General features: G+C 43.5%; 2 protein-coding genes and 1 long non-coding RNA gene across 5 annotated transcripts in view; 1 reads left to right on the top strand and 2 right to left on the bottom strand.

Annotated features, from left to right (window-relative positions):
• CMTM4 (CKLF like MARVEL transmembrane domain containing 4) overlaps positions 1 to 14138 on the bottom strand; it is a gene marked incomplete at its 5' end in the record, with an annotated part of 30904 nt that extends 16766 nt beyond the window's left edge. The window contains one exon of the mRNA XM_083870304.1: positions 13953 to 14138. Coding sequence (XP_083726430.1) covers positions 13953 to 14138 — 186 coding nt within the window. The remainder of the gene's footprint in view (positions 1 to 13952) is intronic.
• A 604-nt stretch (positions 14139 to 14742) lies between these two features.
• On the top strand, positions 14743 to 25612 carry LOC310914127. Of its 3 annotated transcripts, none has more exons than XR_014590971.1 (2): positions 14743 to 14907; positions 18962 to 25612. It is a non-coding gene; the product is annotated as an uncharacterized lncRNA (long non-coding RNA). The 3 variants fall into 3 exon arrangements; XR_014590972.1 differs by having other exon boundaries at positions 14903 to 15006; XR_014590973.1 differs by lacking the exon at positions 14743 to 14907 and adding an exon at positions 15284 to 15652.
• Positions 24452 to 27515, bottom strand: part of DYNC1LI2 (dynein cytoplasmic 1 light intermediate chain 2) — a 27220-nt gene continuing 24156 nt past the window's right edge. Inside the window, exon 13 of the mRNA XM_083870046.1 lies at positions 24452 to 27447. Coding sequence (XP_083726172.1) covers positions 27341 to 27447 — 107 coding nt within the window. The 3' untranslated portion in view covers positions 24452 to 27340. The remainder of the gene's footprint in view (positions 27448 to 27515) is intronic.

The raw sequence follows: 27515 nt of genomic DNA, 5'->3' as shown, positions 1-27515 counted from the left end.
GCTTCTGCCTCCCACAACTGCAGTTCCAAGGCAAGCTTAAAAAACCCACAAAACAAGGGGAACAACATTGTATCAGAGCACACGTCTTGGCCAACAAAGTATGCCATGACATTTGTCCAACACAGGAGGCAACCCCCATTTTCAAATCACACATCTTCCATAGTTTAGAGTGATGAGATTTGACGAGTTTTTCCACAAGCAGAAGTTACAAGGCTGGTTTACCAAGGAAAACTGAGAAGCTGAATGTGGTGGAAATCTCCTCTTACAGGAATCACTGCTCTCCCCTACAAATAACACAGCTACAGCTTTCTCCAGCCGAGGCAAGAAAGTTCTCTGATAGACAAAACAAACTCATTCATCTGTTTTTCTTTGCACCGAGTACTTTGGAGAGTTTTCTCTTCCACTCTAATTCCTCCAACACCCTAGAATTTGTATAGCTTTCTTTTTTAGCAGTTGCTTTTGGTTTCCCTTCTACTTCCACTCTTCTTAAAGTAAGTACAGTGAATATTGCACTAAAACAAAACATCTGCTAATTCTGGATGCTCAGGTCCGTGCAGAGGTATCCCAGGCTACCTGCAGTAACACCTTTCTCCTGTAAGAATCTGGTCAACAAAGCAAACTCAGAAGGAACAAGGTATGCTCAGGGTAAGCTGAGGAAAGGTCTGGCTCTGCCAGCATGAGCAGTGCGGCTCCAGTGCTGTGACAGAGCATTCCCTGCCCTTCATCCCCCACTTCCCACCACCACATCTCACAGGCAGGAGGAAAAAGCCCCAAGCAGAGGATTAAATATGAGATGTGCTTCCCAATTATGCCATTTTGTGCCTTTAGGTCTGAATAAACTGGCAAGTTGAATAAACTGGCAAACGTTACTGCCCAGGGTGTGCAGCATTGCCGAGGTAATTCCTGCACTGAACAGCCCTGAGCCCCCAGAGCAGCTCCATGGAGCCACCACAAATTGGGGCCACGGAATTCCTGAGAGAAGTCTCTGCTCCAGGATCCAATGTCCTTGGAGTCAGCCACATCAGCCTCCTACCATTATTGCATTCATCTCAACTTTCCTGCAAATTCCCCTGGAGAAGGGCCCTTAATGAAGAAATCATCTGCCTCGGGGCTATGTAAATGGCTCATATTTACATCACTATCTTGGCAACACAGGCACATCAGGCATAAAACACTGTATTTCCCCCAAATGGAGAAAAAGTGCTGTGACAGTACCAACACTGAAAAAGAACTTTTAGGAGGTTGCTAATGGCATATTTTTCCTGTCAGAATATGTTGTGTTATATTTTTGAGGAAAATAATCAAAGAACTTTGCACTAAAAATAAAAAAAAAAGACAGTTCTGCAACGAAAACTAAGTAAAAAATGAGTTTTCCTGTTTATCTAAAACATTACCACAGAAAGCCTTATTGTGCGGTTAAATGACATAATTATGCATGATTTCCAAAAAACCACAAAATGGTCAGCATTTTTTCTGCCTGAAAAATACCCACAGAATTTTAGTAAGAATGTCACACTAGCAAGACGTTTTTACATCCAGACTGTTTAAATTAACGGTACAGCAAAATACACAAGCACAAAATAGGGAAGAATATATTGCTTTTACACCACTTAAAGTATCTGAAAACATTGAACTTTCTTGAATTAAAATCTAGATTTATTGTTCTCATTTACTTGGCCCAGCAGTCCCAACGTTATGCATGAAATGAAGTGGGTCTCATTCCTTACAAAGCACATGCATTTCCCACATCTTAAATAGCTGGCACAGATAGGAATATTTGGGATCATATGGCTCAAACACAGTCCTGCTCCTCGAGCAGGGAAACATCTTTTACCCTAAGCAAAAAATGACTGATTTCCTGCCTGCTCCTGGTCTGCATCATCAAGACTCCATGAATAGTGTTATTAACTCTGGTAAGAGGCTGCAAGGGGCCTTAAATCACAAAGGAGCATTAAACTTTTCCTGCAAGAGAGAAGGTTTAGGAAAACAATACTTATCAGAGTGGGACGCTTAAGCACCATCAGTGATTCAGCACCCAGATAAACCAAATTGTGCTCTAATGGCACAAATACAATCAAACAAACCCAGAGAAATTCAACCAGGCCTCCCAATTCACCTCTGATCTGGTTTTGGTGGTGACGTAGAAAAAAACCCAGAAAATATGAGTTTCACATCATCACTGCATCTCTAGTGCTTTACATGGAGCTGCATTATTTCTTAGTTCACTTTTGGCTCTAATGTGGCAAAACTTCAGTGCACTAAGTACTGTGGATTCTTTACTAAATCAGCTGATCTTTTGCCACCTCCAGCAGTTTTCTATAACCCTAAGATTCAGCTACTGCTGACTTCCTCTTCTCAGTTTAGGCAAAAGACCAATTTTAAATACAGAACACACTGCTGAGGCCTGAAATATTTTGATGGTGTATTAGGAGTCATATTTTAGAGTAAAGGTAATCAACACTCAAAATCAACGACAGAATGATATTTGTTTTGCAACACTTATGACATCAAAACTAATGCTTATTCTACAAAAAGAAAAAAAAATTAACTACAATGAACAAAAGAAATTCTCAAACCAGAAATGCATCTATTTTTAAAGTGAACTTAATCATAGAATCTAGAACAAAAAAAAAAAAAGCTACAGACATGATGTGGTGACTTATTTCCTGCTAACTGCATTAGCAGAGTTTTGTTATTGCTTGGACACACTTATACAACAAACATTCTTATCTGCTAGATAAATGCAAAACTAATTCCAGCTCAAGCACAATTAAACACATAGTAGGTTTTGACAGATAAAATAAATACAGTTTTTCCTACAAAAACAAAACCAATGAGCCCTCTCTTAAAAGGTCTGATTTAGATATATTTTAGGTTTTATCCATCAAGCAGATGACCAAAAGAACCATTGAACAGCATCTGAAGCCGAGGCACATTGCAAGGAGATTTTTGTTTTAGGCGCATGACACTTCCACACTGAAATCTGAATGAGGTTTAAACAAACCTTCCAGACTAGACAAAAATGAATGTAGTGTGCCACTTGTCCCATAAACAAAAGCCCAACAACAGCCTTTTAGCAACCCCACCCTACAGGAAGGTTCATTTGAAGACCATACAGAGAACCACGCTTTAAACAAAGGCAAACAAAATATTACTGGTTTCTCCCACCAATTCCTCTCCACAAGAACCTGTGCCTCCAGTCCCCAGGAACTATAATTCTTGTGTAGCACAAAGCAAAATATTTTCATAAGCAACAGGTCCTTCCAGACAATAATGAACAAAATCCCAACACAGTCTCACATTTTTAACTTTCCCATTCATACACTCCACCAATCACTTCATTCCTAAACAACCCATTGAAGTGAACAACTCATAAATGGAAAGCTTTATTTTGTACCTACAGTACATTAATTGTGCCAATGGCTATAGTGAGTGTCATCAAACAGAAAAACTAACGGAGGTAGATGGTTATTCACCCCGTTTTCACCATATCCTAATACTTGAGGCTTAATTTTCCCATTCATTGTCTTATGCTCATTCTGGCAGTGTCTGCAAGCAGAGTTTATACAGCCATTTTTAATTCCCACACACGACAAGCTGGTCTGGTAATGATACTCCCCTGGTGCCAGACAGGGCAGGTTCCTCAAGGCAGCTGCAGCTCACCAAGGTCAGGCAGTGCAATCCTCTCAAGAAGCCTCAGTGTCCCTCTGCCTGCCCCAGAGGAGCAGGGAGGGACAGGCCACTGGCCCAGGGAACTCTGCACACGAACCACTGTAGTGCAGCGAGACCTCAGAACAGGGCTCCAGGGTGCTGATAAAAACCATAATAAAAGCATTCACACAACACTGAGTGGAAATTCTTAAACAGCAAGACTACACAGCTAGGTTTCCTCAAGTCCAATTTTATCACAATCTGACCAGCATTTGCATATCATGTTCTTCAACAAGATAGGCAAAAACAGGTCACAGAAACCATCATGCATTTCTTCAGTGCCACACTGAATGTAATTTTGTATGCATTGAATCATCTGCATCTTCCTCAGCCACTGCCAGCTGCAAGCAGTGGAGGCAGAAGGGAGAACAAAATATTTTCCCATTAGCCCCATTTGCTGCTATAGTCCTACTCATGCAGGCTTTACCACAATGGTAACACAGAGTAAAAAACAGCTACAGGTAACAAAATAGAGAATATATCCAATTTAACTGCTCTGTTAGCAAGCCTCATTCAGTAACCCGAATGTCTGCAAGCCCCACTTTCAGGCACCAAAGTAGGGAAATAAAACCTTCCTTAAAAATCACTGCCAAATCCTGTCAGTCTTACAGATTAATTTAATAGTTGGTGTCACTGAAGTCAGCAGTCACCAGTTTTGTATCAGCATTCATGAGTTGTTAGTGACACCTGTGCATGATGCTCAGGAGGTACCTCCCCAGCACCTTTCCCTCCTCAACCTCCCAGCAGGGGTGAAGTGTCCTCTCCACTCCACTTCCTGACATTTTCCATTAAGTCAAGCTGTAAGAACGCAGAGCTTATCATATCTTTGCTATTTAAACAAAACGGGCAGATATAACTGCCCTGTTCTTGTCTTGGAGTTGCACACACACACTGCTGGAATACAGCACATTACTGCTGGAATACAACACATTACTGCTGGAATACAGCACATTACTGAGATCATATTTGCATGGTTTTTAAATAAAATACAAAATAACTCCTATTGCTTCACTTATGAGAATTCTCTACTCAGCTTTTAAAAAAGAGAAAAATCAACACATCTGAATTGTCTTCTTGTTCCCATCCATGTTCACAGGCTAGCCTCTGCTGGAAACCCGGCTAGTCAAAACAATATTAAAACACAGTACTGTAAATCTGGTAACAAACATAAGTAATTTATTAGTTTAAAGAAGTAAAGGTATAATCATAAAATTTGTCAAATATGTGGTCTGCACAGCCTCTAGTTTAACTTGCCTGTTTGGCTATTTTAAAAAGTGCAAGTTCTATTTTATCACTATCAGAATCAGTCTGTATCCTTTAAAACCCCATTTAATCCCAATTATGAGTAAACACCAAACATCTCACAAATACTAAAACAAGAGAAGAATTTTAATGAGAAAGCAGTGAAGAATTTAAAGTAGTCCTACAGAATCCATTGAAATTTTTAGGGTTTGTTTTTGTTTAAAGGAAATGGTGCAAAATGTCCTTGCAATCCCAACGTTCCCAGGACTGTAACCCGAAGGCCCCCTCAGATGCCATGCCTTAAAAGGCAAAAAGAGTCCAGACATCCTGGTGAAAGAGAACATTAAAACAAGAGATGTGGCCAGGATGTGCAGAGCACTGCCAGCTGCACTGGGGAACACTGCTCGGGCTGGCTGACACGAGGGATGCAGGAGTAACTCCACCAAAACAGCAGAGCCCCCAGATAATGGCATAACTGCAAATCCCGGGATTTTTTTAAATGGAGAGCAGCTGTGGCCCAGGCTGCAGCAGCCTGGAAAATGCCGAGAGCAGCAGAGAGCCTCTGCAGCACTGCCCTCACCTCCGGCACCACCCTGCACACCCGGGGCTGACACCAGCCTGCAACTCTGACACTGCTCCCAAACAATCCAAGAATGTTACTAATTACACCAGCATCTCAGCTTTAAATATCACTATGTTTAACAAAAGGTTTTGTCTACATTAGGTAAAAAGTTTCTAAGCATTAAGTGCAACAATTAGTTTCTTTTAGAAGAGTGTGTGATCAAATGGCTAATTAATCTATTCAGAACATTCAAGAGACAGCATCAGTTTCTAGCATGAAAATAATTTCCTGAGACAGAAGTTACTACAGATTGTTCAAGACTTGGAGAACTTAAGCATTTAATGATATTCACAGCCATGCTCATTGCTTTCTTGCCACAAGCATTTCAGTCCAAAAATGTACAAAAGTACAGAAAATTCCTAATATGGAAATGGTTGTAGTCGATTCATAAAATAATTTGGAAAAAAACTGCCAGACCTGTTTTGAGTAGTGCTGTATCACTGGCAGATTTACAGCATTTGAAAACACCCTGGGATAGCTTCAGTGAAAGTCACGGCAGAAGCAGCACGTTGTGCAACTCAGACATGGCACATGATGTGTTCCTACTCACTGGCACTGCTGGGCTTTCAGGCTCTCCTGAATGAAGCAAAAAATCCCAACCAGGTCAGCTCACCTGCAGCCTCAACTCTTTGGGAACATAGGAGCTAAAGAAAATTTAAAGATGTGCAAGAATCACCACCTGAATATCAAGTTAGATAGTAACAGAAGTTTAACTGGATGCTGGAACACTTGTCTAGGTAAAAATGCATTATATTATTCCACAAGCTAAGGCATTACACACCAGAGCCTTAATTACAGTTCATTCAACACCACAGTCAGGAATCTGATACTCTGAGTATAGCTCCCAGTTTAATTTGCACATGGTGAGATTCAAATATCAGAGGATCTCTGCTCACCTGAACCCCCACAGCACACTCTAAGTGGCCCTCTGGGTGAGAGCTACACCAGCTCTAGGACCTCTCTGCCCATGGTCAGCAATATTTCTGACCCATCTTTTCTTCACTCATGGCTGGAGGTTCTTATACCTATTCTACATCAGGTTGGTGTTATCCAGCTTTTGCTTCGCTCTTCCCATATTCTAGAGTTGATGGTACAAGCTCCAGGGAAACCTAAACATTACTTCCACATTTTGAAGCAACTACAAAAATCATCTGAAAATTAGGTGACTTTTTTTTAATAAGAATGTATTTTTAATTGCAGCTCTAATAAATGGTGACTTTAACACTACAGAACAACAGCAGTTAACCCATTGTTAAGAGGATGCCTTGGAGTGGCTCCCTGGAACAGAGGCTAGACAAGGTTAAGAGAATAAAAGCAGACCTTCAATAGGTACACCTTGGCAGTCAGAAGCCTCCAAGAGGGCCTACACCCAAGACGGATGATGGAGACCAGTTTTTCAGACAATTATAAGTTTGGTTAATTTATATATCAGGGGTTAATCCTCCAATTATAGCTTCAGGTAATGGAGTCAAATTCCCCCTGGTTTGCTCCCCCTCCATTCACTTTTGTTTACACTTTACAGAGGCTGTAGGGTGTCCTTGAATTTCAGGCCTAAAGGGATTGTTTTGTCTGACCAAAATGCGAGGTGAGTTAACTAACACTCTCTATGGACTTTACACACTAATGCATTGCAGAATTTGAAAAATATAAAATTAAAATCCTAAGGCATCAAGATGTCTCTTCATTGTACATTTGGTTTTCTTTATATGCAAAGTTTCAGTACAAAATTATTTGCTGAAGTCCTGAAGCCAGAGAGATTTTGATAAAACGCAATTTTGAGCACTGGAGGATGATGGCTACTGAAAAGTGGGCAAGGTGATTTGACAAAACAATGCACTAACTCTCACCATAAGCAGCAGATTCCTCTAACACTGATTATGTTACAAGAAAACACAACCTCTTAAATTCCTAGTCCTTGTCTTCTTATCTCAAGATTATAATTAAATCACTAGGGAACCTCATCAACAAAATACATTACCAGAAACATTACAAGAAGTAAAGGTAGCTTTCCAATTTTAATACCATGAGAACTAATTAGTGTAGTGCATCTATTACTATTGCACTGGTTAATAATGGAAGGGAAAAAAATACAGCATACTTGGTACAGATATTGTAGGAATTTCTTCTGAAATCAGAATTTAAAAATTATCCACCACCTTAAGAGGAAATTATTAACAGGAATTTGGAGTTTACTGGCAGGAGGATATGATCCCATGGCCAGATGATAGTTAAGAGACACCATGAAAGAAATCAAAACCTACTTACTTTTCAGTGGGAAAACAGCCAGTCATTTCTTTAGCTGTTCACAGAAAAAATAAGAAGCAAAGCTAAACAGAGTTATCTTATTATTCTTCCACAGTAAATGTTAGGATAAAAATATCACCATACAGCAATGCAGATCTACAATCTTTAAAGAGGAATCATTTTGAAGAAAATCAAGAGTTTTAGAGGCACTGAAGAGACACTTGAAGAGGATTTCTAAGCATATTTGTGTATTACAAATTTGATTCTCTCAATATGATATGATAACAGCCTTTTTCTAAGACCAAATACCAGAGATCACCAATATTCACTGTGATACTCAGCATCTTCTGAAAAAGCTACAAATGCCACCAAAAATCAAAGCTCAACACATGACACAAAAAATCACAATGATTTCTTACAGTAACGCACATTTGTTGTTTGCAGAGTATAAGAGAATAAAAAGGTGGACAATGCAGTTCATCAGAGAATGACTGTAAAACGCCAGTGTGATCCTGGGATGAGCGAGAAGTGTCTGGAAAAGTGGCATTGCACAGAGTGGTGGGAGCCAGCCCGAAGGGCAGCACTGCTCAGGTGTGGCTGCTGAGAGCCTGGTCGCTCCAGCACACAGGGCAGAGCCCCTGGTCCAGCACTGTCCAAACCCTCCTGTCCTGCCTCGTGCAGCAGGAACAGGGCTGGCTGAGGACATGAGGGGCCATGAGGACTTACAGCAAGTTGCAGTGTTAACACAGGAACAAAGAGCTATAAATTGCTTGAACTAAATCCACAATGAAAAGGAGGAAGGGTTCTATCCCTTCCAAGTGCAGAGTAAATGAAGAGCACTAAACTTTAAGGTGAAACTGTCACCTATGAATAAAAAAAGCAGGTACAGGGCTGCCGGAGATCCAAAGCTCCCTCCGAGGCTCGGGTGTCTCCTGCAGTGCTCTGCCTCTCACCAGGAGCATTAAGTGCTTCTCACCAGGACTGATAGCCTGACTGCAGTGACCTCACTCAGATCGTCACCCCCTGCCCTCTATTAACTCCCAGAAACTGAATTAACGCCTCACTGACAAAATCCAGACTTTGCAACAAACAATGCAAAAAGCAATCCCCTTTACTCACACTGATCCAGTGGTCCCCTGGTAATTCCCCTGACACAGATGGAGCTGCCTGGGAAGCACCTGGCTCCTGCTCCAGCCACCCATTCCCAGCTGGGAATCACACCCACAGCACTGCAGGGCCAAAGGAGCAGGCAAGTCAGACAGGTCCTCAGATATGACACATCACACACAGGTGGGAGGTCCGGGGCTCCATCTAATCCTCCCCTCCAGCTGAGAGGCTGAGCTCAACACACAAGAAGGCAGCAATAACTAAATATGAGATTACTGAACACCTCAGAATAGCTTTCAACCAGATTCTAATAGTCAGCAATTATCTTAGTCCTTGGAACATAAATATTATTAATCTAATTTTCTTATATAATTAACAATGAGAATTCTCAATAGTCTTATTACCCATGTAGGCATGCATTCCTGGCTTTGGAATTTTGTTTATTTCATTGCACCAGAACCTGACAGCCAAGAGTTTCACTGTAGTCCTGGCCTCAGCAACCCATTTCTGAATCTGGAAATGTATAATGTCAGTAAGCCACAAAACATTTTGAATTTCTTTTCAACGTTCAGCTACTCTCCACCAATGAAGATGGAACTTTTTATTCCGAAAACTGTGAACATCTGAACTGGTATTCCCATCAGATTTCGCTTAACTCAAACTGCTGCCTCCCCTGGCAATATCAAATGCTATAGACAAGAAGACAAGAGCAAGCAGAGTGATACTTCCCAGTGCACTCATCAGCTTCTCACAGCTCAGAGACCTCCCAAGCAGAAGTATTATCTTCTTTAAAAGGAATCTCTGGTGGATTTTTGTAGCATTTGGAACAAACACATGATGAGAACAATGTCTAGGGCTGTCTGAGCCACAGGAGCCATCACCAACCCCCACAAATGCCATCCACCATCTCTCAGCCAGCACACGCTAAGGGGTTTCTGTCTCTTGCTGCTCCCACCAGAAGGCTGCTCCGTGATCCCACTGCTCCAGGTAAACCATTCCTAACTGCTGCCAATGTCACAGGAACTGACCAGGCACAATTCTTTACACCCACTGGCCCAGCTGTTAAAGGTGATGCATGTTACTTTAAATCAAGTGCCTGTGCAAACCTGGCAGGATTCCCATGAGAACCAACGGGTTCCCAACAGGATCCTGCTTGGTTTTCCTTTCCTTAAATCCTATGAACAGTCCACCTGGAGCTACACCCCCAGAAAAACTGAGCAGCAGACAAAGGGCAGCCACGACTGGCCACGGGAATTTCTGTAGGAAATATGTCTATGTCCAGCTTTAATGACAGTAAGATCCTTGGAGGTACAAAATTACAATAATATAGGAATAATAATAATGCATTTTGAAAAGCTGAAAACTAAAATGAAGAAGGGCAAAAAAAAAAACAGTTTCATCTAAAATGAAGCTAAAAAAAGCTATTTCCATCCAGCAGGTGGTACCTGCTAAGCAGCTCATCTCCTTTGTGCGACAGAATGGGCCCCTCCCAACTCCTCACACAGTAAACACATTTCTTCAGCAAGCACATTCAGGAAAAGGAGGACTGTCCTTAGGAAATTCAAGGCAATGGAGAGAAAGTACAGAAATCAAACAAATCACTTGAGGACATCTACAGCAAAGTTTTCCAGTGACATGCATTTCATTATTGTACAACAGTCTCCATGGGAAGTAAAAAGCCCTCAAAAGCATGAGAAACAAATTCATGCCAGAAAGTAATGAGAATAAATTCTATAGAACATTCCTGCTCTGCTCTCCAAGGACAGCCCCCTCTCTCACACACTTTCCATGAGGAAAGGTACTGCTCCTTTTAAACGCCCAGAGGTCAATGGAGACAACCTCTCCAAAGGAAAAACATTTCTTTGGTTAGCACAAGTGCACTGGCTTCTCCCTGACTTCCCTTTTGAGTCCAAACTCTCATTAGAACAAAATCAAAAGGCACAAACATGAAAGCTCCGAGCTACCTTAAGTCTTCCCGCTTCCATTTCCCTTTGTGCCCTTCGTGTGTCACTTCCCACCTGTCTGGGGACACCCTCAGGTGTCTCAGCCACCCCAGGAGCCCTGCACACTCCTTTTCTAACATGGTCCAACACTCCCCTACCTTCCTCCAGCTGCTGCTGTAAAGAGGCTACAGCTGCATCCCCACTACAGCAGACATTCCCTCACAGATCCCAACAAAATCACACAACCGTTTCAACAGAACTCTGAGACACAGGCAAACGACTCCGTTCTGAAAAGCTCACCTACCTGGCAATAACATTGTCAAAATCAGGGAAATCAGTTCAATGCTAAGCTGTTCCACATGGGCCCTTTCCCTTACCCCCTCACTGTTCCTCACACTGCTATTACTGACCACTGGCAGGCAGATCTGAGGACTGGGAACTCTTCAGCTTGGCCATAAAGAGGAGCTGTAAGCCCTAAATTGTAGTTTTCCAGTCTGCAACCAAATCTAAACTTAGCAAAAACCAAAACAAGGCTCAGAAATAAGCTGCACATACATGAAACATCATCATAACCCACTATGTTGGTGCCCCTTCAAAGGACACTTTGGGGCACATTCTCTTGAAATATTAATGAGTTAAAACTATTGTCCCCTCTAGCACTTACATTACTCCATATGCTTACAATGTCATCATGGTTTCCCTCTCGTAACAACTCCTTTATTTGAATCCATAAAGCCAAATCTACAACAAATTAACAGAGCCTTACACATATTTCAAGTGATGTGGGTTTTTGCCTTTCCCGTTTCCTGTTCCTTCTGCTTTTGACAGTCAAAACCGGGCATTTTGTAAGCAGGGCCATCCAAGCCACAAAGAGCAGCAGTTTTCCTTCTCACAGCACCACAGGGCAGTTTGTGGGAAGCCCTTCAGCCAAAGATTAGAACAAGCAGTAACAATGTTTGCCTCGAGCTGATATTTTGCCTGCCAATCACGAATGTATTTTAAGACAAATCCTGATGCTAAATGAAGCACATGCATTGTAATCTTTCCTGTAACATTCTTTTTTACTATAATACATTTAGAGACTTTTATCTTAGCCAGTGCTTGCCTTTTTCCTTTTTGTAATTTTTTTTTTTTTTTTTTTTTGTGTGCCAGGAGTTCCTTCTTGTTTTTAAGAGATGGAGTTCTACACCACAGTAGAACTTAATACATCTCGGTTCCTTCAGTATTTTTGTAAAAGCATTATTGATATTGTAATTGAAATAATTATACTTGGCAAATAAGCAACCTAAGTACACAGTGGAATGTGCTCTCTCTCCTTTCTTTTCCAACACTGCTCAGTTTTCCATTGTTTTGCAAATGTCACTAGTCTGCTCTTCCATTATCATGAATGAGGAGTTTTTTTGAGTACAACTAACCAGGCTGAGGTGGTGCACAGCCTTCCTATACTAGCTAATTTAATTTCTTCTTAACTGCTGCCCCTCTGCATTCATACACTCCTGGGAACCACAAGCAATAGCTCAGATCATTCTTATGAAAAGAGCACAAAACACGGCTCAGTTCCACTGAAGACACTGCTCTGCAAGTATAAATCTTCCCTACAATAAACTGAGAGCAGCGGTATCTTTGTCCAGAGACAAGGAAACCTGTCTAACTCCAGCAGTGTGGTTTTCCCCCATCTTTCTTTACATGACTTAAAAACTTATGAGGTGTACTCCATGTATCTTTGGGATTTATTCCAAGCAAGTCGGATTTAATAATAAAGGATTCGGTTACGATCAGTAATTAGTCATTTTAATGACAACTTTTTAACAAGACTTGCCACAGTTATTAGTGTACTGCAGAAAGGATCTGTAGTAGGAACTGAAACAAAAATCCCAAGGGCAGATTATTTCAGTGTATCAGGCAGCACCACCCCAGGATTTCCACCACATGGACAGTTTTTAACAACTCGAAGACAGGTAGACGTTGCACAGTGATGACAGATCCCTTGGCTGCAGTCCTGAACACACACAACGCACACGCTGCTGGTCCCTGTTGTTCTACTGGGCTAACACGCTCACTGCTACCACTTGCAGAGCACGGATCCTACCCTGCGCTGAGGAGATGAGAAAACAAATCACACTCCCAAATCCTGGATTTTACTGGGCATTCATAAAAAAATGAATTCATCACTAGAGTCCTCTATAAACATGTGCACAGGTGAAGTCAGGATACTTCCAATGTGTTTTTCAAGAAACTTGTATGTGCAAGTTTTGCCTTGTACTAACCAGCAGTGGTTTAAAATGCCAAAATTATATATATGAAATATTAAAATGTTTCTGGCATCACTCTTCTCAAATAACTTGTTTATTTTAAGTTACAAGAATTTGCAGTACCCTGTAAGAAATTACTTAAAAATCTATCTCAAAGTGATTGCTATTTTCATAAAACACCTCATTTCCTAGTATCCTCAAAAGCACATTTGTTGACTTGAAAAATATAAATATCACAGCGACTTGGAAAGCAGATCAGATGAAGTCAAACATCAGCACTAGCACTAAAGAAACTGCTGAAATGCTTTGGTGCTTATTACGTGTTTCACTGCTGGGGTGGTCCAAGCCTTGCACGGGCTCCATCAAGCTGAACCAGCTCAGGTGTCCAAAGTACACGAACGAACGCAGCTCACGTTTAACTCCACAATACAAAATCCCACGTTTGGTGTTCCGGGTTTTTTTTAAGGGTTTCTTTCTTTTCACTCGGTGGATTTAAGAGAACTTCAGCCAGCCAAGGGCGAGCAGGCAAGCGAGGGCTCTGCGAGCTCCGGGCGGGGGCCGCAGGGAACCGCGGAGCCTCACCCGGGCACGGCCGGGAGGGGTCCCCGGGCACCGCGACGCCCCGCACGGGGTCACGACGTGTGGCGCCGCTACTGAGAGGCTGCTGTGCTGTCCCGGCCCCGCAGCGGAGGTTTGCTCGGCACGCCGGCGATCCGCGGGCACACGGCCCAGGTGAAACGCGCTCCCGCGGCCCCGGCAGCCCGCACGGCCCGGCCCGGCCCGGCCCTCACACCGCCCGGCCGCGGCCCCGCTGCCCGCCGCGATACTCACCACCTCGGCCAGCTTCAGCCTGCCCAAGGCGCCCCGCAGGTAGTCCAGGTCGCAGCGCAGGCCGCCCAGCCCGCGGCGCTGGCTGACGGGCTCCGTGGTAGGCTGGTAGGGGCTGCTGGCCGCCGAGATCATGGAGGCGCTGGACGCCTCGCCGTCGAAGCCCTCCAGGTCATCGCCGTTCCTCATGGTGCCGGTGCCGCCGGGGGGTGGCCGCGGGGTCCGGCCCGAGCGCCGCGCTCAGCTAAGGCAGCGAGGGCTGCATGGTCGCCCCGCGCCCGCCTCAGGCGCAGCGGCGCGGGGAGCGCCCGGGCAGCATTGCGCGGAGCGGGGCCGCGCTGCGGTGCCCCGGTGCGGTGCGGAGAGGCGCGGAGCGGAGCCGCCGTGTCTCAGTGCGGAGCCGTGCCTCGGCCGCGGGCGAGGAGCCCCGAGCGCCACAGCCCGCCCTGCCGCTCGGGGCCGCGCTCCCGCCCCCGCTGCCCTGGTTCTGATCCCGATGCCGGTCCCGATGCCGGTTTCGGTCCTGGTCCCAGTCCCGGGCTCGGCACAGCAGCCCGGCTCCGAGCAGCGCCGCCGCACCGCTCCTCCCCCTGCGCGGAGCGGAAAGGGCGGGAAGGGCCCGCCCCGGAGGGCGCGCAGCCGGGCGGTGCCTGGGCCGCGCCCGCCCCGCGGGGAGGGCCACGCACCTGCCCCGGGCACCGCGCCCGCCCAGCCCAGCCCGGCCCAGCCCGGGCCGGGCCGGGCCGAGCCGAGCCGAGCCGAGCCGAGCCGAGCCGCTCTCGCTGCCCCGCCCGGCCCGCGGCCGCTCGGGTTTCTGCATCCGCTGCTGGCGCCGGGAGCTGCCCCGGACTCACGGCCGAGCCCTTGTGCTGACACTGCGCCCGAGCGGCTCCGACAGCAGAAACCTCCGCGCCGTTCTTCCACGAGTGTTGTGCTTCGAAGCAGTGACATTTCCAAGGTAGTTTTGACTGGCTCTGAATCAGGTTTTGGGGATACTTTTCCTTTTGCTGTGTCACGGCAAATAAGGACAAATTGCAACATAACCTGGCAAATCCAGGTGAGTGAAATGCAACTAAGTTATTTTTTTAAACACAGCCAAACCGCTGTGTACCACCGTGAAGTTCAAGTGTTCCGTGTTGCATCCTGTGATCTGCCATGGTTATCAGACAGGCTCTGACAGACCCGTGCTACTGTTCTTGTCACTGACAGTCTACACTGTCACCTGTTCCACATTACAGGACTTTAACACATTAACAATTCTAGCACCTTCCTCTGGCCTCTAAGAATCTGCTAGAGTTCTGTTTTCCATGATCACTCTAGATTATCCACCCTTCCAGTTACCTGTGTGTTCTACTTCATGTCTCCCTTTCAGTTCCTTGAAACTCCTTTGATCCTTCTTTTTATAAGTTCTGCCCTGTATACATGATTTTTGATTTCAAGATATTTTTCTTCTTTCGTTTTGCCTCTGAATAAACATCTCCAAAGAAGGAGGGGCAAGGAGAGAGCCTCGGAGAGAGAACCAGGGAAAGAGTAAGGGGTTTGTTTCACCACTAACAGGCTTGGTTAACTAGAGCCACAGCTGACAGTACAAAGTCCTTCCACAGCTTCTCTGCTACACCCTGGGGCTGGAAGAGGCCAATATTCTCAAGCAAGGTGAAGAGCTGGGGGATGTGTAAAAGAAACTTATTGCCCTGTTGTGAAGGGTGAGTGGCAGGGAAAGAAAAAAAGTAAGAAAATATGAACAGAGCATGGAGATGGAAGGTAACTCTTGCTTGGGTCACATGAACTTGGCCTAACAATGTACTATCATTTAAGTGTAAGGGGAAAATCCTGCTGTGGAACAGGGCTGGACTAATAGGTGTTTACAGTCTCTTATTTCAGCTCTTGTATAACTCTGGGGAAATCAGAACTCTCACAAAGCTTTTTCTTGCAGTAGTATCATGAATACGTGGTTGTCACTTACGAGAGCATTTCTGGATTAGGCTCCATGGCTGTTTCAGGAAACAGGTTATGCATATTTACCTGCAGAGACATTTAGCCTTTATTTTGAAGGACTACTGTGGCAGTTTTGGAAAACTATCCTGAAAAAAAACAAGGAAAATGTTCCTGAAACATCCAGTGAGTATTATTTTGGTCAATCTTTTGCAATTCTAACCAAAACACATCAGTGTGTTGAAAGAGAATCAAAAGGTGGTATTGAAGGACAAAGGGTTGAGTGGTTTAGCAAAAGGTGGGGTGGTAGGAGATCTTTATTCTGGCTGTTTGCTTAGTGCCTCCTGCACACCCTTCTGCAAACTTAATAACTTCCTTCTCCCAGAGAGTGAGAACATTAAGTGTAAATGTATTTAAATCATGAGAGCAATTTGGGGACGCTGGGAGGTGCAGACACACTGAACCCCTGTTTTGGGCAGCCACTTCCCAGGGTAGGGAGAGCACAGTGAACGAGCTCTACTCTACCAGGGTGTTCCTGGGGCAAGAGGAGGGCTGGTCCCAGTTGTGCTGAGTGTCCCAGCTCCTGGGACAGCTTCTGAGTGTCCCATCTCCCAGGGCACAGCCCTGCCAGGAGGACCCACACCAAGCCCAGGCCATGCCAGGGATCCCTGGCGTGCTCCTGGACGGGTGGGTGGGCTGGACTGACTTGGCAAGGCCTGCTGAGGCTGCTGCCAACATTTAACAAAGGAATCCTTTACACACATTCTTGCTTGATACGACACCTTTTCAGCTCTGCAGCAGGGGAAGGAAAAAAATGTCTAAGTTTAATATGTAAATAAAAGTAGTGATCCAGGAAAAAGGTCACTGCATTCATCCCGGGCAGATCAGATTGCTCTCAGGTAACTTTGGCTTTACAAGTTTCCAGCACAGCCTGCCATTCCATTGTGTGCCTGCTCACAGAGACCAGGAAAATGGGGAACTTGGTCAGTGATCAGCACTCAAGACACCACCAAAGTATCAAGCTAATCAGATCAGGGTATTCATCACTGAGTTCTTCACATCCAGCTAAAATACAGCTGAAGAGTGAAAACAAGAAAAGAAACAGCACTGAGGGGAAAAAACAAGTATGCTGTTCATAGACACTGTAATTAAATGATCTGTTTGTTACAGAATAGTTAGGTCAGCTTTGACCTAATTAAAAACTCCCCATCAGAAAGCATCTCCAGGACACTGGTCATAAATTAAAACCAGCTGGTGAGTTAGGTGTAAAAAGTGGTTGAAAGAGAATCTTAAATATTCTCAGTGAAGAAACTCAACAAAGAGACCTTCATCTCTCAACCTTCATCTCACCTATTCCTACAACCTCTCATAAACTTGTGAACCAGTTGTGCATTCTTTTCATTAAGCACATTTAAGTGTTATTTCCAAGATTAAAACCTGTGATTCTAATCCAGCAGAATAGGAATATCAACTTAAAACCAGATTTTTAAAGTCCATTTATGTAGTTTTAACACACTTAAAAATATTTTAATGCTTAAACATAAAATTTTGTAGTCTGCAAGGTGCTTATTAGGAACGGTGGTTTAATGCAGTTAAGAGTGTAAAAAGCATCAGAATGCTAACAGGAAAGTAACATCTGTGCAAGTACCTGAAAAGAGCTGAGAGGTTCTTTAAGAAAAGGCTCCGGTATTTCCACATGACCTACCAAAGGGAAGGAGCTCTGGTATGCTGCCAAATTCCAGGAGAGCTGAGCAGTGATTAGTTTAACTTTGGCATCAGACAGGAGGCTTTTTTTCCCCTTGAAATTCTCAATGTAAAAAGTGCTGAAGCTTTTTCTCAGCTTTTCAGTTGAGGGGAAAAGAAAAAAAAACAAGCTCCACCCTCAAAAGCTAATAAAGAACATGCTTTAGGAAAACATCTGGTAGCGTTGAGCGCCTTAGTGCAGGGAATTGTGCATTTTCCCGTGTGGGAGTGTGGTGTGCACACTCGTTCTGAAGCCACAAGCAGCATGGGAGGTGGGCAAATAATTTTGCTGAGTCAGAAGTAGGAATTAATACAAGAAAAAACTGCAAGTTCTGACAAAGACTTTAAGCATAAGGAAAACTGTCTGGGATGGTGGGGAGTCATGAGGTCAGTCCTCCAAGGCTGTTGAACAGTCTGACAATTCCATGTCACCACATCCAGCCACAGCTGGGCACTGCAGCCTCCCAGCCTGACACCACTGGGAAAGGCACCTCAGGAACACTTCCAGTGAGGAGACCTCACATCCAGTGAGAAGACCTGGATTCCGCAGCTGGGAGTCAAAAAACAGTCCTACCAACTGAGGAAAGGAGTCAAAGCACAGCCCTGCCAACTGAGGAAATGGGTCAAAGCACAGCCCTGCCAACTGAGTAAAATTCAGAGAGAAGCAGAGAGGAGAACAGAAAGAAGCTGAGGTGAATGGGAATCTCCAAGAGCTTCTTGCAAGTTCCACTGGCTGAGAGCACCATGCCTGTTTGGCCAGGGTCTTTTGGGCACACAAGCACAGTGAGGAACTCCTGGGCTTTTCATCTGGTTAAAAAAGTGCAGCTTCAGTAGCCAAAAGTGGTAGTGAGTCCTGCTCCTCAGCAACAACATTGGCCCGTGCAGACTTTCACCACCTGGATTCCAGCCCTGAGGCCTTGGAAAATAAACAGAGCAACCCTGGAGCCCCCCAGGCCTCAGCCACTGGTGACAGTCCCCAGCCCCAGGTGTGCCACCAGCTCTCGCAGCTGGGACTTGAGGCAGCAGCAGTTGAAGCCCCCACAGGACCCTGCCAAGAAGCTATACAGGATTAAGAGGAGAGGTAAAAGTGTCACTTCTGGAACTTTACCATGACTATCAGGAAACAGTGTTTCCCTTTCAAAAACAAAAAACAAAACAAAACAAAAAAAATCCTCCCCTTCCCCCCCCCCCCCCCCCCCCCCCCGCAAAACCAAGAAAGGCAATGCTGCCAAACAAATCAGTCAGACCCTTACCTTGCAGACATGAACATGACTTCATGTGCTTTTAACAATGAACCATTCACAGAACCATTTTATTTTTATTTTTTTTTTCTCCAGGATTAGGGACTGACATCTCATTCTGTATCATCTACTGGTCCAGTTTGGTGGTGAAGAAGTCACTGGCTCCTTTCACCTCCAAAAACTTCCAAGGACATCTGCAATCTGCAAGTGCCAGAAGGAGGTTTACTGTGCAACCACAGCTGGGCTGAAGGGCAGCAGACATTCTACACAAGGTGAAATGAATTTCTATAAACAAGAGAAGCAAAATGCCAGATTCTTAAGAAAAGTGCCAGCAGACCTTTAATGGTGCTGGGAACCAGCCAAGCCTGTGAGTTACATTTCTTTGAAAGAATCCTGTATAATGAAGCTGAAAAGATATGCAGAGAGACTGACAGCAGTGTTTATTTTATTCATGGCACTACATCCATCCAAGGAACAGAAGGGAAAAAAAAGCCATGGACTGAGAAAAAAGGTGGTGGTCTTCCAATAACACTATAAAACCAGAGACCTAGAGCAGAAGGCCAGAAAACTCTTGCTATGGGGATGCTGCCCCTGCAACATCCAGTAGTTTTATAGCAAGTGATGGAGCACACTGGGCACAGCAGACCTTGGAGGGAAAGAGCCTGGGTTTATTTTTGAGGAGGTGGGAAGCTGAAGGGGAGGATGAAAAAACTGTACAGACCATGTTTTATAAGCAAAGTTTTAAAGGTCCCTTAGTAGGCTTATAAAAAAGATGAGGTACACTCACTACATTCTTTCTTTCTACGGACAGAACGGGCCAGCGAAAACAACTGACCTCAACTGTTTGAATCCTGTGTGTGTTGTTATGCAACTACCCAGCCAGTCCCCTGCACTTCTGAGGAACTGCACATGGTAGAGAAGTTCATTCTTTAATTACCCTCCTGAATTTATTTTACTTACAGTTAACCTGCAGCTGATTGTTAACATCAGCAACCATAACAGCAGTACCAAGATTATTCCCTTTTGCAACAGCACCTAATTTCTCCATACGATAGAACTCTGTATTCAGCTAATTTGGCTCATTCCCTCAAAGAGTATTTTTGGTTACATGGGTCTTCTACATGCAAAGGAAAGTTTTGGCTTTTTGCCTTTTTTTTTTTCAACAGGAAAAATAATTTCAAGTCTTCCATCACTGGCTATAAACCCAAGGCAGGCATATGGCCCCAGCTCTCCAAAGCCTTACACAGAGGAACTAATAAATCCTGATTCCTTGCAGGCTTGTCTTCTCTTCCCACCTTCCCTGCCTCACCCCTCCCACTGAGGCCACTGCCCCAGCCCCCTCCCCAGGGTCCCCTTGCACAGGCAGCAGCTTAGCTCCTATTTCTGTCCTCCAACTACTGCTCGAACAGAAGGAAGCCAGTGTTGCACCAGGTTCTGTGTGTGCAGACCACAGATCTTTGTTTGGCCTGGCTCGCCTACGAACCAGCCAAGCTTCCTTGGCAATCCCTGCCTAAAGCAGAGGAAATCTTTGGATTTATCCTCTCCACCAAGCCCTTAATTTTCATGCAACTAGGATTAAGTCAGCTGTCTGTGAGATCTTTCCTGTCACTGAAGCTGGCCAAAAGATTTAAGTTATTTTTGAGAAGGGGGTAGAACAGGACAGAGCACAAATGCAAAAGCAGTGGAAGCCATGCAAAAATATTTCAAATATGACAGCATTCTCTTAATAGTTGTGTTGTACTTCTGTTCAGCTGAAAGGTGACTTGGGAGAGATTTTGACAGGCTTTTGCCATTTTAAGTATTTCAAATCCTGCCAGTTTCTGTGGAGTTTCTCAGCATTGCAAGATACTGGTCAAAATACTGATTCAGCCAGTTAAGCACAGCTAATTATAGTCACCTACTGACAATCCAGTGTTGTGTTGGGGAATGTGTCTTCTTCCCAGGAAGACAAACTTGGGAGTAAATTCAGGTTCACAGCATAAACAAATCCCAGTATGAAATCAGTAGCCCCCATCTCTTGCACAGATCAAAGGCTGATATTCCATTGCTTGTTTCCAAACCAGCCCATCATCACAGGAACTCCCAGCTCTTACCAGAGCTTGAGCCCAGCTGGAAACAGGCTCCACCACTGACCTCCACAGCTGAGCGAGAAAGAGCCACTTGTGGGTTTGGTTGGAAGTGCCCAGAGCTCTCCCTCTAGGACTTCTGACTTTGTTTTGCATTCAAGAGATTTTCTGTGCAGTGACTGGTCTTTAATGAAATGGAATTCTCTCCTACTTCTCCCTCTCTGCCTGTAGGCACTGTAACTGAACTCTTTCAGAGCATCAGAAAATTTAGAACATCTTCACTTTCTAATAATCTCCAGAGCATCATCAGTATACCAAGTCCTTAGTGGGTAATCATTTTCCTCCCCTGGAAAGGTTTTCATTTGGTGCACCCAGGGCACAGCCCTATCCTGCAGTCCCTCTCACTGAAGCCATGGACAACTCACAGAGTGGATCTGATCTCAGCAGCCCTCTCCATCCATCCCTCCATCATTTCTCAGTGGTCTCACTCTCCCTCTGTTCTGTCAATGAAGTCCATTCCACTCCCTCTCTAAAAGGCAAATCCTTGGTTTTTGGAATGCCGTCAGACTGGTCAGGTGAGTGCCAGAGATCTTCGATGGCATTTTCCTTTCCTCAACTTCAATATTTCACTGCACATGCTTGCAGTACTTGCAACTCCATTTCTGGCATGTTTTGAGGGATTGTTTTTGGTTTTAAGCATTTGGCAAGCCCGAGTTAAAGATGACATTCTTATGGCATAAAGCTACACTGAGTGTTACATACAAAACATTTGTACTGAAAACTCAAGACACTTTCCAAAGGCAGCTTGTGCAAGCTAATTCAGCTGTCTTGTGGACAAATACAACTGTTAGCTTTCAGTGCTGGACACTGCTATTTTAGCTTTTGTTCTGAAAAAAGCCAATCAAACCTGTGTCAATTTAGTCAACTTGAATTTAGAAAGAAGAGCTTAACTCATATTAACAAAATTCATAGAACTGAATGAAATTGCTTTTCTATGGGAAAAAATCAGCAGCTAACTCTTGGGAAGATATTTATATGATGAAAATAATCTGCCAAACTATTAAAGGAAGCTGATAAGCAGTGCTACAGCATCTCAGACTGGCATATCCATTGTTACCTTCAGGCACCGATCCCATGCCTGCCACATCCTGGGCTTGGAATGTTCCAGCTCCAGAAACATTGAGCAAAACATAATTGTAATTAAGTGTCAGGGAAAGGGGAGTGAGGGATCTTTTCCTTCAGATAAAGTGTTACTACGGGTAGTGTTGGTTCTGCTGCACAAAGTCTGCTACCAAAGGCAACAGAGAGAAAATTAATTGCTTCCCTTGGTTCTGACATCATCTCACATACCTCCTGCTGTAATTACTAAAGTGCTTCCCATAAAGCCCTCCAGGAACTCGCAGCCTGGGGCTCTGACTCCGGGAACAAACCAGGGATTACACAGCTCTTTCAGAGGGTGAGTGTTCCAGAGCCACTCACACTGCCGGGTGACACCGCTGGCATCAATCACTGCTGGCCACGGCAGCACTGCACTCCCAGGCACTGCTGCACTTGGCGCAAGACACGTCTGGTGCCAATACTGAAACATGTCCGTGGTGCTAACACGGCAAGCCTTTTTACTCTTCTAAGACACCTGAAGCAGAATTAGGTCCCCTATTCTTCAGGTTTTTGGAGACATGCATGATTTTGAAGCATTGTAACAGAATATTTGTACTACCACTTATCAAGAACTTCAGTTGAGTTTTTTTCCTAAACATTTGAATTTCACTGAGGTACATGTGGAAGTAGATTGCTTCCTTTCACTCTTCCAGGGAGCAGAAATCCCACTCGATCCCATCCTGCCCTCACCTCACCTACTGCCTGCAGTGCCCATTCTGTGGAGAGCTGGTGATAAACCACTTACAGGGGGTGCAGGAATCTCAGAGGAGCCAGCGGCATACCAAAGCAGCAGCTTGGACTGCTGGCTTTTGTGATTATTTGTGCTTGTCTTCTCCACACAATCTGAGTGGATCAGTGAAGAAGTTGATTATTACAAAGGCTGTGGCATGTCAGGTTGGGATTTTTATGTCAATTCCTTGAAGGGAGACTGAATTCCAGCAAGAGTGCCTTTGGAATTAAACTGTGTCTATCCTATTAATATTTATTTTTAAATTAAAAAGACCATATGACAGACAAGTTTGGGTTTGGTACCAAAAACTCCATTCAGCTCTAAACACAGACCCAGACAAGCAGTCTTTTTCAGGTGATTAATAACAATGTAACCCCCAGCCTATGTGCAAATATTTGAACTGCAATGACTCAGAAATTCACTGTTTTGTTAAAGCAAAGGCTCTTACCTGAGCAGTTAATTCTGTAACAAAACCCTGCCACACCTGAAAAGCCAGAGGGCTTAATGCCACCATTTGGAACAGCATAGGCAGTGAAAGACTCCTCTTCTAACAGCAGCTTAGAAAGCTTAGAGCAGTCTTCAGAGCAGCCTTCAGAAAGACTTTTCTGATTATCCCATTTTTTTTCCTAACTTGGGGACGGTTTGCTTTGAAAAACAAAAATTACAGTTGAAGAGCAGCAAAGTAAATGTTAGTTATAAGAAGTTCTTCCACTTCCATTGCCACCATCTTTACAGTCACTTTCAACTTCACCTCATCTGAAGTCTTTACATGGTTTTCTCCCAAACAAATATAATAAACATAATAAATATATTAAATATAATATAATAAATATAATTCTCTTCATATACTCAAAAATATTTTCTAAAGCCCATCTTAAAGGGCTAAAATTGATTTTTCACATTAATGAGCTAATGAAAACATTATGGCAATTCTAAAATGATAATTGTTTCATGGCCTCATAAGGATTCTCTTCTGGAGAAATTATATTCCAGAAACCGAAATCTTAGCTGATTTATATTCCAGAAGCAGGTTGACTTAACAAACATTCATACCTAGAGCTTCAGTCTGTGCAAGGGAACAGAGGCATCCAGTTGATATGAAATGAAACAATGGAAACAACCAGCAGAATCCTAATTAAATGCCCACTCCTGTGCTTACTGGGAAGCTCTTCTTACACCCACCCGAGAGAGAACACTTGGCTATTGGCAGAGAAGAGGAATTTTCAACACTCCAGCATTCACTCCTTAACCTTCCCATCACCTGGATTTGAATCCCGCTAATTCAGGACCAGCGCTGTCCTTGGGAACAGTATTCCACAAAAAACATCTGAAGCTGGTGAAGCACACAGCTGTTTCCCCAGCCTCATGAAATACATTATTTTGTATCAAAGCAGTTGTGCTGAGCTGCCGCCAGCACAGCTCTGCTCCGCTGGCACAGGAATCAGCTCCCAGCTCCAGAGGACTGGCACTGGCAGAGGCTGGGCCAAGTCCCTGCCTGGAAGCTGTCACCAGGGACACAACTCACAGCCAACCTGCTCCTCCTGCTCATAGAGCTCATCCAATCCTGCTCCCACACAAACAGCTCCAGGAGGGCATCTCCCCGATAAATGCACAGCAGAAAGCAGTCTGGATTCATGTTTATTGAAGCCAGTAATTAAAGATGTCCTCGTTTTGCCAGCACTAGAAAGCAAGGTTCCACATGACTGCATACTGCACCTGGTTAAAGCCATACAACTGGACTAAGGTTTGTTTCATACATTTGCAGTCCTAATTGTAAGTTGGAAGAAAAACCAATAAACTTAGTATACAGGACAGTGAACTTTCATTTACAGCATGTATATTGTTAAGTTCACGATGTACAGAGCAGTCACTTTCAATGTAGGTAAATTAAATAAAATACAAAATTCTGTTCAGTTTAAACAGTTGGTTGTTTTTTTTTTTAAATGCCAATAAAAAAGTGCAAACTTAAAATCAAGCAGCATAACCACAGCATTTTCATGGAGGGCCAATCTTTAAAGTTTTCTATTTGCTTCAAGTTGAATGCTTTCATCTTTTGTTTCCTTAGTTTAAACATGAACAGTAGATGTAGTCACTATAATGCATATAAATATAGGCATATAATAGTTTAAACAGTCTACCATACAAGTGTATCTGCAAATAAAATGAAGTTTCACTTGAAAACGTAAAGGCTGTTTGCATTTGGCCTTTGGTTCCAATGCTTGAAGACACCAGAATAACAACTGTGCAGCTCACCAAAGCCAGCAGACTTTGGCACCCACAGGATGCTACATTACTTACTTAACACCTCAGTCAGTAAACTAGGAGCATTCACTTGCAATTAGAAACTGAAAATCTGTCCCTGTTTTGTCTTTCTGCAAAGCTGGTAAGTAATCACACAGTAACAGTTTTGATCAGTTTTAGTACAGTCAACAGTTTTTACATATCTGGAAAATACTTCAATTGTGGTTTTAGCCATATTGCTAGAAAAGTGCTTATCGGGTTAGATGACAAAAAAGGCAGTTTCAGACTGAGGTTTTCAAATGATGGCATTACAACCATACACTTCAGTTTTCCTGTCCAATTTTTGATGGTTTAGTCTCCAATCTCACTTCTCAGTGTCAGGAGGACAGTGTGTAATTACTTCTGTGTGGTAACTTGCAACTGGCACCCGTTACACCAGGAAGTGCATCCACATCAACATCAGTAAGCCACAGTCTTAGTCTGTTATCTAGACAACAGTATAACTTCAAGTCATACCATTTCTTAAAAAAAGTAAAAAAAAGAAAAGAAAAATAAAGTATTTTCAACAACAACAAAAGAAAACTGGCACAAGTAACATACTCATGTTAATGTTTGTCAAAGAGGCAAGTAAATACTCTTAGCTTTCTAGATGTCTAAACAGACTCGCACAAATAGCCTCTTGCTGTAACATAGGAGTTGAGGTTAACACCCAGCACTGTGTTAGTGGTCAGTCAAATTCTGTGTATTTAAGTAACAATATATATTAGGGAAGTTATATCCAGACATCAGATTTAGTACAACAAGTTCATATCAATAAAAAGTAAACTCTGTATAATTCAAATTGTGGTTTTTCCCTTCAGCATTAAGAGCACAGAATATGCTTGGTATTTTTAATTTCTGGTAGTGTGTCCACATAAAACAAGTATACCGTGTATAAAATCAAAGTGCCATTTCTGTAACCACTGCAGTTGTGTTGGTTTGTACAGAATGAGGGTTTATGTGACCATGGACAGGGCTCCCTTAGAGCAACGGGGACAACCACAACCCATCCTTCCAAATGAAATGCTACATGAAAGAAAACACAAAACAGCTTCTTCAGGATGTCCATCGTGTACACATTCATACTTTTTAGGTTACCTTCAGAATTGGATTTGGCTGCACCTGCAGCAAATGTGGTTGGAACTAGGGCCTAGAAAGTTTCTTTAAAAACCTCCGTAGGTGTAAGGCAGGAATCCATTTCAGCTTGGTAGCTAATATTTAGTTACAAAAGAAGTAAGAAAGAAAAATATTGAGAGTGTTCTGTAGCACATTTCATTATGGGAAAATGATCCATCACCCACCATTCTTCATAGGCCAGCCTCTTGGCATAAAAAAGGCAGAAGCTATCAGAAAACAGGATTTAAAATTAAATACAAATTGCCAAACTACTGTTTTTCAAATAAAACCAAACAGTGACTGTTTGTACTACAGTGCACAATAAGTTCAAGCACCTTCTAAAGACACATCACATACTGTGCCAGGCACTTGGAGCTAAACAAGTTTAGTTTCTCCCTTTGTCAGCTACACCAGAAAGGGCATCCACACTCTTAAGACTTCTTTAAAAACTAAAACAAGTTTTAGAACAAGAATAAATTCCCATGGTTCTTAGTGTTTGGCCTGGAATTCTCCAATGTAAAGTAGTCTTTTAAAAACAGTGACTATTTACCCCCTGTGAAACACAGGATTTGACAACATTGCTCCTCTCCAGTCAATCCAACATTCTGGTTTCTCGCTGTCCCAAATCCGTTTCCCCTTTCAGGGCTCCATTCCCCACCTCGGCTTCTTTCCCCCAGTTAATGCTGTTCCACCACCACCACTCCAAGAATATAATGCATTGCAAACATACAAGTAGCCAATTTCAGTAACTCTGAAAGAGGGTTTCAATTCTCTTTCTTGCTTCATGTGCAGTCAGTAGTACTTTTAAGAGAATTCTCCATTTTGTTTCTCTGTGTTCTTCACAACAGGAAATGCAGCTGCACCTGCTTTACCTCCAAACCAAAAGAATTGCCCTATATAAACTCTAAATGGTTATCTTATACAGAGGGATTTTATATGCAAACTTCCTGAATGTGCACTTTTTACTGGGACAAGGCAATGATGTAGTAAGCTCATTTTCCCTGCCCGAGAAAACTGATAGCATCTGAGAAAACTGATAGCATCTGCCATAGCAGAAAATTCCTGGTCTTATCAGATCACTATACATAGTTATTTGGTCATTTACATCTGCATTGTTCTGCCCTATCAAGCTTCGTTCTCTGTTGGAGGAGAATTTGTTGTTACCATGGGGTCAGACTTGCGAGTGATCCTGTCCAGCTCCTCCTGAGCATTTGCCAAAACTGTCTTTTGTCCTGGAAAGAAAAAGGACACAAAGCAATCGAGTTTCAATGAAATGTTTCAAACAAGAAGCATGAGTGTT

The sequence above is a fragment of the Zosterops lateralis genome (assembly GCF_965231275.1).
Source record: "Zosterops lateralis genome assembly, chromosome: 12".
In the NCBI taxonomy this organism is placed as follows: domain Eukaryota; kingdom Metazoa; phylum Chordata; class Aves; order Passeriformes; family Zosteropidae; genus Zosterops; species Zosterops lateralis.
Note: the sequence above shows the minus strand (reverse complement) of the source record. Positions and strands in the feature narration are given on the sequence as shown.